The sequence below is a fragment of the Apodemus sylvaticus genome, chromosome 4 (assembly GCF_947179515.1).
Source record: "Apodemus sylvaticus chromosome 4, mApoSyl1.1, whole genome shotgun sequence".
Classification (NCBI taxonomy): Eukaryota; Metazoa; Chordata; class Mammalia; order Rodentia; family Muridae; genus Apodemus; species Apodemus sylvaticus.
In genome coordinates, this window is record NC_067475.1 from 25,182,940 (window position 1) to 25,196,228 (window position 13,289).

At 39.5% G+C, this 13,289-nt stretch overlaps 1 protein-coding gene across 3 annotated transcripts in view; it reads right to left on the reverse strand.

Moving 5' to 3' along the window:
- Nucleotides 1-13,289, reverse strand: part of Emcn (endomucin) — a 108,360-nt gene that overhangs the window by 65,152 nt on the left and 29,919 nt on the right. For all 3 annotated transcript variants that reach the window (XM_052179164.1, XM_052179165.1, XM_052179163.1), the window contains exon 2: nt 2,971-3,093. In XM_052179164.1, the coding sequence (XP_052035124.1) occupies nt 2,971-3,093 (123 nt within the window). The remainder of the gene's footprint in view (nt 1-2,970; nt 3,094-13,289) is intronic.

Here is a 13,289-nt window from a genome sequence, read left to right on the forward strand (position 1 = left end):
TGCCAGAGAATTAAGCTGTTCATATATCTGGCATTAAGAAACCAAACACAGTGAGGATCTGAGGCAGGTTTTTCCCCTGATCATGACTGTGTGTGACTGTGTTGCCTTTAGGAGGGTAGGCACAGCCAGTGAACATGTTCCAATTTACCTTAGTTCAGAATGGTGTTAAACAATCTAAGTCAAAGCATCTCATATCTCTAGCTTTCTTTCCCCGTTAATTAGCACTTACTCTCACCTTCTTCAGCTGCCTGGTCATTCTCTCAGTGCTTTCCTCCCTACCAGACTTTCTCTGAGTGCAGGTGGGGCTGTCTTTCCCACTTGGTAGCCTCTTAACCACACACTGTCACTTGGTCTCACCAGAGGTCCCAGAATGCACTTCGTTTGCCCATCAGCCGTCTCTCATTACTATATTCCCCGCTACTATATTATGGCTCTTAGAAGTTCTCTACATTGATCAAAACTCATAGTAATTCGGAGGGTAGGTTCGATAATGGCATTGTAGCTTTGCATTAACATGTCCCCAAAGATAAGACACATCTTTAATGTGGCTTCCATGACGTTTTACTGATTAAACAAAAGGATCGAAGTGAGAAGAAAGAAGACCATAAAGGAGGAAAGTGCAGATGGATAAAAATCTGTAAAAACTGATTTAGGGAGGCGGATATGGGAGAATAATTAAAATATTCCTCACTTTACAGTGTGTCTGAATAGTTTTATGACATAAAGTTTATATGATTTATTATAATTTTACACATGAAAACAAGCAATTTATATTCACCAGGAGAACTTTTTGGGGACACACACCACAGTGTAATTTTATTAAATGGGTAATATAAGTCATTAGCAATGTCTCCCAAAAGGAATTTGAAGGTGTGTGTGCTACAAAATGTTCAAGTGTGCCACACCCTTGCTTCAGGGACAGGTGCTCCAAGACCAACTACAGGACACGCCTGTTGTACAAAGAATAAAACCATCTGCTTTCTCCGCCTTAACATGAAGAGGTTCCAAATAACATCTGAACTCAGCGAAACAAGGTGTGTTTCTGGTGTCACGAATTATCATTCTGCCCAAGTTCTTGTCAGTGAACCCTCATCTCTATGGCTCATGTAACTAAACATGGTTCCAGGGTTTGTGTTATCCAGGTAGCACTTTTGACCATAGCATCATCTGGAGATGGGGGTGGGGGCCTGGATGCAACATCAGCACCTAGACACTCTGTCATGGCGCTTATGTAAACCTTACTGCTGGCAAACATAATGTCCTCTTGTGACTTAGAGCCAATTTCATATTGAGTCAGTTTGAAGCTTAGGGAAGAAAGCAAACAGTTATACTTTGTAAAACAAAACAAAACGAAACAACAAAAAACCCAAAACCCCCCAAAAAAAAACAAAAAAAAAAAAACCCAAAAACTAAAAGCAAAAACCCAAAACCAAAATCAAAAACAAAACCAAAAAAACCAAAAACCAATAAAAAACTCAGCGAGGCTAACTGTCTGTACACAGAGATGAGACAATCCTTCAAAATGAAACACAGTGTTCAGGAGGCGGCTTGAGACTTCCTGGGCTTTGACGTCTTTGCCATTTGGAGCTTTTCTTTGGTGGAAATATGATTCTCCAATATCCTGGAACTAAAATTCCCAGTGCTGCACTTGTGTCTGCTTATTCCTGGTTTGGTCAAGAAATTCTGTGAGGACCGGTTTGTTTTCATTGTAGAATCAAGCACAGTAGAAATAGATGCTGCTGGTAATGCCTTTTGTCTGTTAAATTACCACCCTATTCAGGTCCAGATTGGCTTTGTTTTTTGTTTTGTTTTGTTTGTTTGTTTTGTTTTTATAATTCCTTTTTAAATTTTTTATGTGTATTTGTGTTTTCTGTGCATGTACAACTATATGAAGGTGTCAGATTTCCTGGAACTGGAGTTACAGATGGTTGTATACTGAGATGTGGGTGCTGAATTGAACCTGGGTCCTCTGGAAGAGCAGTCAGTGTTCTTAACCTCTTTGTATCTCTGCAGCCCCTTGAGTCCATATTGTTGATGTGCCTGTTTGTGAACCTGATGTTAGAGTAAAATTAAGAAAGGAAACAGAGATGAAAAGTGTAGAGGTAGGATTTCAGTCATCATATACTCTAAATACTCAGTTTTCTGGGAACTAATTAAACAAGTTCACTTTTTCTCCTTTTGAATACTCAGCTTGAATGAGATGCCTTATTTTTTATCCCTGAGTTTCAAGATAAACAATGTAGCAAATATTGGCTTGAAAATCCTTTGAGGTTTTGAGTGGTCATAATGGCTTTTCTTTTGTTTTCCCCTTTTTATTTCCTTTTGAACAGGATCTCTCTGTATAGGGCTTGCTGCCCTGGAAATTGATATGCAGAATAGTGAGCCTCAAACTCACAGGTCATCTGCATTGGCCCCTCCCCCTAGTGGTAGAAGGTGTGCACCACCAATCCCAGGAGCATTTCAAAAAATTTAAAGATGGTTAAGTAGCCTCCTTTAATACTTTTCCTGGAATAGTTGCTGCCCCATCCAGTAATAATCATAATAACATTACCACAGAAGTCTACAAATTAAATCTATTATTAGGACATAATGACCTACAAAATCTGTTTGTTTGTTTGAACAGTTTCCAATTATTAGCTGTGCTATGTAGGTGGAGAATTGGGTTATTTACAAAGATATTTTAGAACTTAGGTATGATAACTGTTTTCTTCTCTAAAAATAAACTTTGTTTATGTAACAGTTACAATGGGAGCGTTCCCAAACAGGAAGTGATCTAAAAGAGTATCAGTAAGGAAACTCAGCAAGGCCTCCAGATGCTATATTCTACTAAGAACTATAGAGGAATTTGTAAATAGTAAATTATTACTTAGTTTTGTAACAGTTGTTCCCCATAGTACATTATAAACAATCTACTTACTAATTTTGCTTTTAAAAAGAGAACTACATTCTACGAAGAAAGATCTTACTTACCTTCAGTAGGTGTTTCACCAGTTGATCTGTGAAGATTTGTTAGTGGTATGGTGCCTGGTGTTGTGACAGATGCTTTTGTTGTGGAAGGTTCTGCCAGCGATGGAGTAGAACTATTTTGAACATCTGAAAAAATATGTTTAAGTAATTGCATTATTATTAATGTTTTCAATCAGCAGAGTAATCTACTTAAATATAGTAAACTAATATAATTATGTTATCTCTCTATGTATCTATCACATATACATGTGATATATATATATATATGTATATGTATATATATATGTATATGTATATATATATATATGTATATGTATATATAGTGATATAATATATATGTTTTCTTTTAACCCAGTTAGTAGAGCATGGATTTGGGACCAATTTCCAAGTTGTTATTAAATGATCTTAGCTCCTGGGTCCATTTGACTCTCACAATGGTGGGGATTCTCCTGTATGAATGGCAGAGAAGTCAGTATTTCTATAGCTATGTAATAACTGAGAAGACTAACGAGGAACGAGGAATGGTATATGTGAAGTTTAACGCTGATTTTTACTATAACTTGTCACGCCTATCTCAACCAGCGAGGAAAGACGCAACACACGAACTCTTCTTTAAGCGGTTTATTCAGGAACCTTGAACAATCTTCTGACTTCCCGAGGCACTTCCCCAACCCCCTTAAATATATTATAGTGAGCCAATCCCCATGAGCTACGTAGCAGATGCTCATAGGCTGCAACAAGGCGGAAGTAGGCTAGGTGCTCAAGTTCTTCCAAACAAGGACCTGCCCATTTGTCGAGCAGCAAGCCTGGCGCATGGCCAGGCGCCATCTTTAGAGCCCGTCAAAACAGCTCCCCACAATAACTGACCTTACCAGAGAAAATAATTAAATGTGTGGTTTCTAGAGAGTAGATGTTGAGCTATATATTTTCATGACACACTAACATCATTCACATTTACTAAAATATAAATACTTGTATATATGTCCTTGATAATTCTTTTTATCTTTATAATGTTTTAAAATTTTTGCTCTCTCTCTAAAGTATAAATCAATGTGATATATAATTTATTGTCATTTATATAAAATATATTTTATACCATATTATTTATCTTTCATGTATTTTTTAAATACACATATATTTGTTGTATCTTTTGTGCACATAAGTTCTATATTTGTTATATTTTATGCTTTGTTTCATTTTTTAACATCCACTTTATCATATATGTATGCAAACACAAGAGAGAAAGAATGAGACCTTCCCAAGAAAGACAAAGTGCAAACTAAACAATTGTGATAGTTTAAGATGTAAGATCACTATAAATTCATATCTTCAGATTGCTTTGTTCTGTAAATTGAACTTATGCTTAGACAACCAAAATTATGGAAATGTAATAATGAATTTTAGCCCACATTTTATATTTTTAATGACAATCCTTAGTGCTTCCTTTAACAAGTATGAGGAAAATGGTCAATGACAGGCAGAAGTCACTGCTGTTTCTAAAGTGAAATCTGAGGCTCAACTCTTAATAGTCTATGAAGAAATTAGTTCCTAACACTATTATAATTCTCTAAGCTTTTGGCCCCATATTTTATAGGTCTCTGTCTATCTCTGTCTCTCTCTCTCTCTCTTTCTGTCTCTGTCTCTGTCTCTGTCTCTCTCTCTCTCTCTCTCTCTCTCTCTCTCTATCTCTGTGTGTGTGTGTGTGTGTGTGTGTGTAACCAGAAGTGGAATTGGTTTTCACTCAGAACAACTGCAGGGCCACAGTCTCTCCACAGAAGTGAGGCTGCGGGCACGTGGCATAAATGCAGTAAATAGATATCTTCAGGGATGTAAAACCCTCAACCATAGGAAGAAGGCACTACTCTCTGTCTGCCTTGAATTTTGCAGTGCATAGAGTAGATTACATAAAGCAGATGGCATTAGAGCAACAAAGACTTAGGTTCATTTCCTGAACTAGATATGTCCTGACAGATATGTGCACATGTCCTAACACATGTCCTAACAGATATGTGCATCAGTGTAACAGTATGGAACCTCAAATTTACTTTGTATTCAAAGCTTTCTTTGACTCTGTGCCAAAGTAAAATTTGGCATGTCCAGTGAAGTGCAGAGTCTCTGATGTCCTGAGGTGGATGCATTTGCTGTTCACCCTGAGGTGCTTAGAAGTGTTAGCTCCTGGCACTGACCTGGTTTATAGATGCAGTACATGGACACTGCTTGCTGCATCAGCTCAGGCAGGTGCGTTTAGCACATGCAGAAAGGAGAGCTGCATTTTCAAAGGCCTTACAGAAATCAAGTCGAAAGGGTTTTCTCTCTGGAAGTAGCTCTCACACCTTTTCTTTGACCTTTCCCTCCCCCTGTCCCCCTCCACCCTGTATTGATCAGGGAGCTGGAGCACACACAGGTGGGCTATCCCTGTCTCAGTTATGGAGCTGGAACACATGGGTGGGCTATCCCCTGTCTCAGCCATGCTGTCTACCTATCTGTCTTTTAGAATTTCATTTTATCACCTAATACTAATTTCTAAATATAATTTGAAGTGGGTAAACTAGTCAAAGATAAATAAGTATACAGTGCCACTTAGACCATTAATTAACTTTACTAGTACATAGCTCTGTGTGAGCCCTGTATGTAGACTTTTCCAATGGGAACCATTTTAATTTCTGAGCACTGCCACCATCTCCAGAGGCATTTCTTCCCTCCTTCCCTTCCTCACTCAACAAACAGGATGACTCCTTATATGAAAATTATGATCTGATGCAGTAAAAGGCTCTGCTGTGTTCCTCCTGGCATCAACCACAAGTACTGTCTACTCTGGTAGGGACCATAGCCATAGCCGTGAACAGTAAATAACACGAGACATATCGTGGGTTATATGGTTGTGCTCTGCAAATGCTAGTGCTGAAGAAAACAAGAAGGATTTGCTTGTTGATTGAGAAAGTGTGACCCTATAAAGGCAATTCCTTTTAAAAGTCCTTTGTAGAATATTTGTGCAATGAAAAAGAGGAAGAAAAGCTACAGGCACAAGAAGCATCTTAGGTGCTTCTATTTGCCCAGCATTCAGGAAGGAATCCTTTTTGTATCCTAAGGTAGCACAGCCTCGCTTAGAAAATGAATTGTTAAAGGATGTTTTCAACTGGTAGAAAATTTGGTGTGTTAGCATTTCCGTAACCTTTAATATATGATAAGAAGTTTTTGTATAGCCATTTCCTCTGAAATTCTATAGGGTCAGGGGCTTGAGGGAAACACAAAGTCACAATGAGTCTGGGAAAGCGGCTAAAGACTCCTTAATAGCCCTCCCCAGCTTTATAGAAGGGGTGAACTGCTGGGTGAGGCCTCTGGGCAGCCAGGCTGAGGGAGGGGATTCTCGACTGTGGTGCTGCTGCACCTTCTGCAAACCATCACCAAGCTGGGGTGAGCATCTCAGCCAGGCAGCTGTCTTCCTGTCTTTCTATCTTTTTTGGTTATTGTTGTTAGTCATCCTTGTTCCTATAGGCAACCCCTCATGAGTATTTTTGTTAGTAACCCAGCAAAAATTCACAGTAGTTAGATTTTGTTCTGTGATAAGTTCCTTTCTGAGATGTATAGATGTGTGTGTACATGCATGTGTGTGTGTGTGTGTGTGTGTGTGTGTGTGTGTGCGCGTGCGCACTTGTATGCATGGGCACATGCATATATGGATGCATGCTCAAGAGTGTGTATGTCTGTGTGCATGTGTGTGTGCATGTATGTGTGTGTTGTGTCTATTCCTGAAAAGTCTGTCATACAACAAGAGGATTCTTTTCCTTGCTCTTTGCTCCACAGTGATATTTATGTGCACTTATTCTCTCCACTGTGTCTGAGAAAGTATTCAATATCTTTTTCCAGGAGCAAAATGTTCAGAGGAAAGATTTAAACTTTTGAAGGAAAGTACACTTTCTGAGGTATACAGTCACAGACAACCAGTTTGTCTGCAGCCCTTCTCAAAGGATCAGCAGCCCTTGTCTTTTGACATAAGACATATCACCGATTCACTACCAATGAAATTAGATGCAAATAATTTCATTAAAAAAAAACCTTAATGTACAAGGATGCAGTCAAACTATGCTTACATTTTACTTCTCATAAGAAATAAATAAGACATTCACTAGCTAAAGAACCATTTAACTTGATAAATATTTATTAAGCATCTATTTCAACAAGTGCTAAAAAAAAAAAAAAAAGAGTTGTGTCTAGAGTAAGCCAGAGTTCTGCAGCAAATTGGCTCTGTATAGAAATTAATGCACAGAGATGGCTGTATGTAATCTAAGTAACACAATATACCTATAATAACTAATAACTTTGTGAGGAGGAGATTTTGAGAGAAATTGGATTATAAGGTATAATATGGAAATGTGTGTTTCATATGCAAATGGAAGGAGAGATCAAAAGTAACAAATAAAGTTAGGGCTGTAGTGGGACCTGGGACCTAGAAGTCGCTCTCAATTGTGTCTGATAAACTTAAATCTTTGGGAAATAAAGACAGGAAAATCCCATTTTAAATGAAGCTTCAAAGCTATTGAAAACTTGAAAACCAGGCTTTTGATGTACAGTTCATAACTCAATTAAAGCTAAAAATACTCCTGAAGGAACAGAAGTCATAAGAGGACTTAGATAAATCTTATGTGGAATTAGGGGCGGGGGAAGAGAACCAGCAGGAAACTCTCATCCCTCTCTGGAAAATAACTTCGATAAGTGGAGAAATTCTGCACCTGAAAGAGCCATCTCCTTGGGTGACCAGCCATCTGTGCGGTGGGGACAGAGTGCCAAGCCTGGCAGGCAGCAGGCAGTGACAGGTGTCTCAGCCACCTGGCCCCTCAGGGGAGAACAGGACTCAGGGCTGCATTGGTGAGTTTGTTAAACATAAGACATTATCTGCAAATGGACCTGAGGATCTGAGGCGTTCTGGCTGACAAGCAGAGAGGTTTGAGGGGCCAGAGGCTGTTACAGGGCCAATTCTCCCCACCCATCAGTATCCTGTTCAATACTAAGGGGTGATGCCAACAATTTTCCATTTGCTAATGTGATCCTTTGAAGATCATGTTTAATAATGAGGTATATTTAGACTTGGGAATTTATTACAAGACTTTTTATATCGTGTGCTGAGTTTGACTGATGAGCATTTACACCCCTTAGGCACACACTGGTTATGTTGACATCTGTTTCATAACATGGATGCTGGGACGCAGCATCTTCTAAGTTCTGTCAAATGTCACAGGCAGGGCTCCCAGGTCATCTCTGGGATCAGTTGCATGTCTGCCTGATTTGTGGGAACACTGCCTTGTGCCTCCCTTAGGACCTGCCAACAACAAGCTCTCTGCCTGCTGTTATCAATCTGCCCCATTCAGCTTAACATTCAGTTCCTGGGTCCATCAACTTTCCCAAAAGTTTCTCCAAAAACACAAGTCCCCAGAGACTTCTCAGATCACCCTAGTCTGGAATAGTGACTTTCACATGTGAAATGGCACACTTTTTTGCTGAGTTGGGAATCTTGTGAACGACCAGCTCCTATTTCTACTCTCTCCAAGTCCTGGCTGAATTTATATGGTCTCTAAGTCAGTCAAAACCATACATTTGGTGACAAAAGGGTGAAGAGAGGCTCTGCCAGTAGCTGACCAAAAATACAGAGGTGGAAGCTCTCAGCCTTCTATTGGACTGAGCACAAGGTCCATTGCCCAATGGACGAGCTAGAGAAAGGACCGAAGGAGCAGAAGGAGCTTGCAGCCCCATATGAGGAACAACAATATGAACCAGCCAGTATCCCCAGAGCTCCCAGGGACTAAACCACGAATCAGAGTACATATGGAGGGACCCATGGCTCCAGCTGCATATGTAGCAGAGGATGGCCTTGTTGGACATCAAAGGGAGGGGAGGCCTTTGGTCCTGTGAAGGCTCAATTCCCCACTGTAGGGGAATGCCAGGACAGGGAAGTGGGAGTGGGTAGGTCCATGAGCAGGGGGAGAGGGGATAGGATAGGGTGTTTTCAGAGGGAAAACCAGGAAAGGGGATAAGATTTGAAATGTAAATAAGGAAAATATATAATAAAAAAGGAAGGTTTTTTTTTCATTTTTTTTTGAAAAATTAAAGATAATCTTTTCTCTCCCTAAGTACAAATGTAAATTATGGTTGAATATATTTATACGGTACAAAAGTGATGTTGCAATTATTGCTAAGTAGAATGTGGAATAACTCAATAAGGCTAAAGAGCACACACACACACATACACACACACACACACACACACACACAACCTCAAATAGTTATTTTTTGTGGTTGGATCTTTAAAATTTACGCAGTGAAGTTAAAGTATATAAATACATATTTTCAGTATCCATCTCTGAAAACTCTCAGTTATAATCTCTAGTCTAATTGAGATCCTGTGCTCAGCAGCCACCACCGTCAGCCATCACCGCCACATCTCCTCCATCTCCAGCCTCCACCTCCACCTTGCCTTCTTTCCATAAGGTTATTTTACACAGAAGTGGGGGGTGGGGGGATGCAGCTCGCATTTAAAAAGTCCAGAATACCTTACAGAGCAAAATGATCTCCAGCCTCAGGCATACGATGATGGATGACACATTGTGTTCCTTTTTACAAATTCCATGTGCTTGGTGCACACGCTGCTACATTCATTTCCGACTGCCTGCCATAATTATTCATAGTTCTGGGATAGATGTGTGTTACAGGTGACTGTTGGACCTGATGATTTTGTTGTTGTTGTTGTTGTTGTTGTTGTTCATTCACCTGTTGGACATCACTGCATCATGATAGCATACCCTCGGAGGCCAGAAGAGGACTTTAGATAGCCTGAAACTACAGTTAGAGAGGGTTGCAAATGTCCATGTGGTGCTGGGAATCTATCCTGGTCCTCTGCAGGAGCAGCTGATGATGCTTTTACCCATTGGGCCATCTCCCCAGCCCGTCTGCTTCAGGGTTGTGGCTGTTGTTATTGTTGTTGCTGTTGGTTTTTTTTTAAGTGTGTTTTGAGTAACTTCTAAACTGGCTTTTTATACCGGCTACCTTGAACTCCTGTCAACACTGTGCAAGCCTTCTCTTACCCATTTTAAATCAGGGTCTCTCCCTCCTACAGTCCTTTGAGTTTTGGCAATTTATCCTTGGCAGAGGTGTGCTGTGCCATGCTGTCTCCGACCTCACCGATTTCTTCCTCAGTCTATTGGCTTCCATGTTGTCCAGATGCTTTATTCTGGTGAGATTCCACTTATTGTTTCATTTTTCTCAGGGCTTGCTTGGAGCCATACCTACCTATGCTGTTCTCCATAGCTTTCTCTGCCTGGTTTCCTCTCACTGTTAGACACTTTCATATCTTATATACAAGTCTTTAATCTATTTTAGGCTGATTTTTGCATATGTTGTGTGACAAGAATTAAACTTAATTCTCTCTGACACATGGGTCTCCAGAATCCCAGTACCATTTACTGAGAATGTGTGTACTGGTGCCTTTGCTGAAAGCCATAGCATATGGATTCATTCATATGGATTCATTCTGGGTTCATACTCGGTTTCACTCATTGGTGTGTCTGCTTCTACATTAGCAGTACACTATCTTAGATACTATTGCTTCTTTGAAGAACCAGGTGGGCTATATAGATAGGAGTTTATTGTGTTTCACACGACTCTACAGCTCATCTTAAGACCCCCACGGAGAAGAGAGCTCACTGCCTTACAGTGTTTATAAACACTGCATGAATAAAATGAGGCTTGGTGGGACAAAGAACAATAACAGAAAAAGCGAAACTCTAAAGATGAGTAGCATCACGATTGAACAGAAAGACACAGTAGGAAGTTCAGCAGTCACAACAAGCTGAAGAAGGCAGCAGAGAGTTCTAAGATAGACATTCCCTATCATCGGATTTGGGGAGCAAAAAGAGACATACACACGTGAAAAGTAATAGTTCCAGGGCTATAAAAGTTCAAGAGCTACATCTGTATTCAGTATTAATTGAAGAAGGAGGAGAAATAAAAAAAAAAACCAAACAACAACAACAACAAAAATGTTCATAAGCAAATTGTAGAAATAATGACTGGAAATTTTATAATCTGTGGAAAGATGCCAAACTCCAGATACAGGAGGCACTAAGGGTCTTCAAACAGCGTTCACCCCTAAAGAGGAGTTCATAAAGACATATAAATCAGACTACCAAGACTCAAAGAAAAAAGTGAGAACAATAATAAGAAGAAATTGCTAGGTAGTTAGCACTGCTTCATCACTCTTTCTATTCAGGGGATATAACTATAATCATAAGAAAGAGTTTTCAAGTTATAAGAGAGCTAGAAGTGAGTATCTTAGCCTACGATTTACACACACACACACACACACACACACACACAAGTGTGTGTGGAAGTATATCTTTACATGTATGTATATACAGTGTCCTTTATAAACAGAAGATAATTAAAATAATTTATTAGACAAAAGGAAGTGTGGGACATACTTCAGGTTGGGAGTAACCTGAGCTATAGCTAGTTTTGAGCCCAGGCTCTATCACTCGCCAGCCATGTGGTCTTATACAAGGTGCTCACCATTTTAAATGTCTGCTGGATTTAATGTGGATGAGCCTCAGAAGGCTCAGATGACAAAGGTGTGTTTGCTGGGCGCTGCTGCTGGGACGTGATGGGCTCTTTAAGTGGCCCCATTGGGAGGTCCTTGGGCCATCGAACAGGTGCGTGCAGAAGGAAGGTGGTTCTCGTAGGATTCCACGATGGCTTCTATAAGATAGTTGGCTCTAAAAGCTGACCTCTGTCTCTCTGCTTCTGGTCTCAGATGTAAACAGTCTACTGGATAGTGTTTTATAGTGCACCAACATATAATACAGCCAAACCCAGGCAGTTACAGTTCCATGCCCTTGAAACCTTGAAAATGGAGTAAAAAAACCTTTTCTGTTTATGAAGTCTGTTGCCTCTGTTATTTCATTATAGTGATGGAAGGCTGACTTATACAATGTCAATTTTCAGTTTTATTGAAACAGACATCATAGAGTATTACATATAAAAGATAAATGAGAAAGTCAATGAGCTTATTAGACTTGGGTTTAAACCTATTAGAAACACCGACGATATGAAGGGAATTTTAGAGTTTTACTGCAGGGACACCTAGATACTACTTGGTAATATTGCTGTGATACATTTAGATAGAATCTTCAGCTCCATCAGTAGGTTCAAGTTAATGAAGCTTTTTTGAGGAAATCTTAACTTTTTTTTTTCAAAATTATAATTGGATTCTTCTAATCAGGTCTTTGATAACTGTTTGACTAATTTTATGTTATTTTATTGTTCCCTTTTATTAGTATACTGATAACATTTGTTTCCAGAAACTGTGGTTAAAGTAATTGGAAAGAAAGAATGCAGAGAAGAAGAAATTAACTTGAAAGCTGGCCTCAAATGGTGTGAGAGAGTTACTATGTGTCACACTTCTGTCACAATTTGAGGAATAATTTTCCCAATGTGAGCATATGACTATTGTGACTCAAAGTTTCAACCAGGTCATAGAGGTTGATTCTCACACTATGTAGTGTCTATGTGTTAATTCAATGACTCAAAAGTGTGCTGTTTTTTTAATGTATCAGTGAGCTCCATTAATACAATAATACTTAAACTTGCTAAAAAATTTGTAGTGTTTTGTTTCTCTTTCCTTGTTCAGGGGGTATTTTCTTTGTAAATGGGTTGTTTCTCTTCCCAACATTGAGAGAGCTGCTGCCACAGGTCAGATAGTTTGTCTTCTGTGGCCTTTAATAGCATCATAAGACTGAGTGAGAAATTTACTCTTCTTCTTATTTTTTCTTTTCTTTTTTTTTTGGTTTTTTTTGAAGACAGGGTTTCTCTGTGTAGTCCTGGCTGTCCTGGAACTCACTCTGTAGACCAGGCTGGACTCAAACTCAGAAATCTACCTGCCTTTTCCTCCAAAGTGCTGGGATTATAGGCGTGTGCCACCACTGCCCAGCTTAATCTTCTTTTTAAGTCATCTCCTTCAAGTAGCGAATTACTTTCAGCACTCATGACTGATACTATATGGCTAATAATAAATAAGCAAATATCCATATCCAGGGAGCCACAGCCCTTGAGGTGTGGTATAGAGGAGCTCTGAGTGTCAGCACAGAATTCCGTGTTGTCTCTATGCATGCGTTCTCACACAGTGTCCGCACAGTGCAGAGAGAAAACTGGTCTGATAGCACATGCTCAGTGGGAGGACAGGCACTAAGCTGAGAACAGAGATGAAATTGTTTCTTCTGCGTTTTCAATTTCAGGGGTTAGCTTTGTAATGTTATATTCAGAAACTAAATATTCTG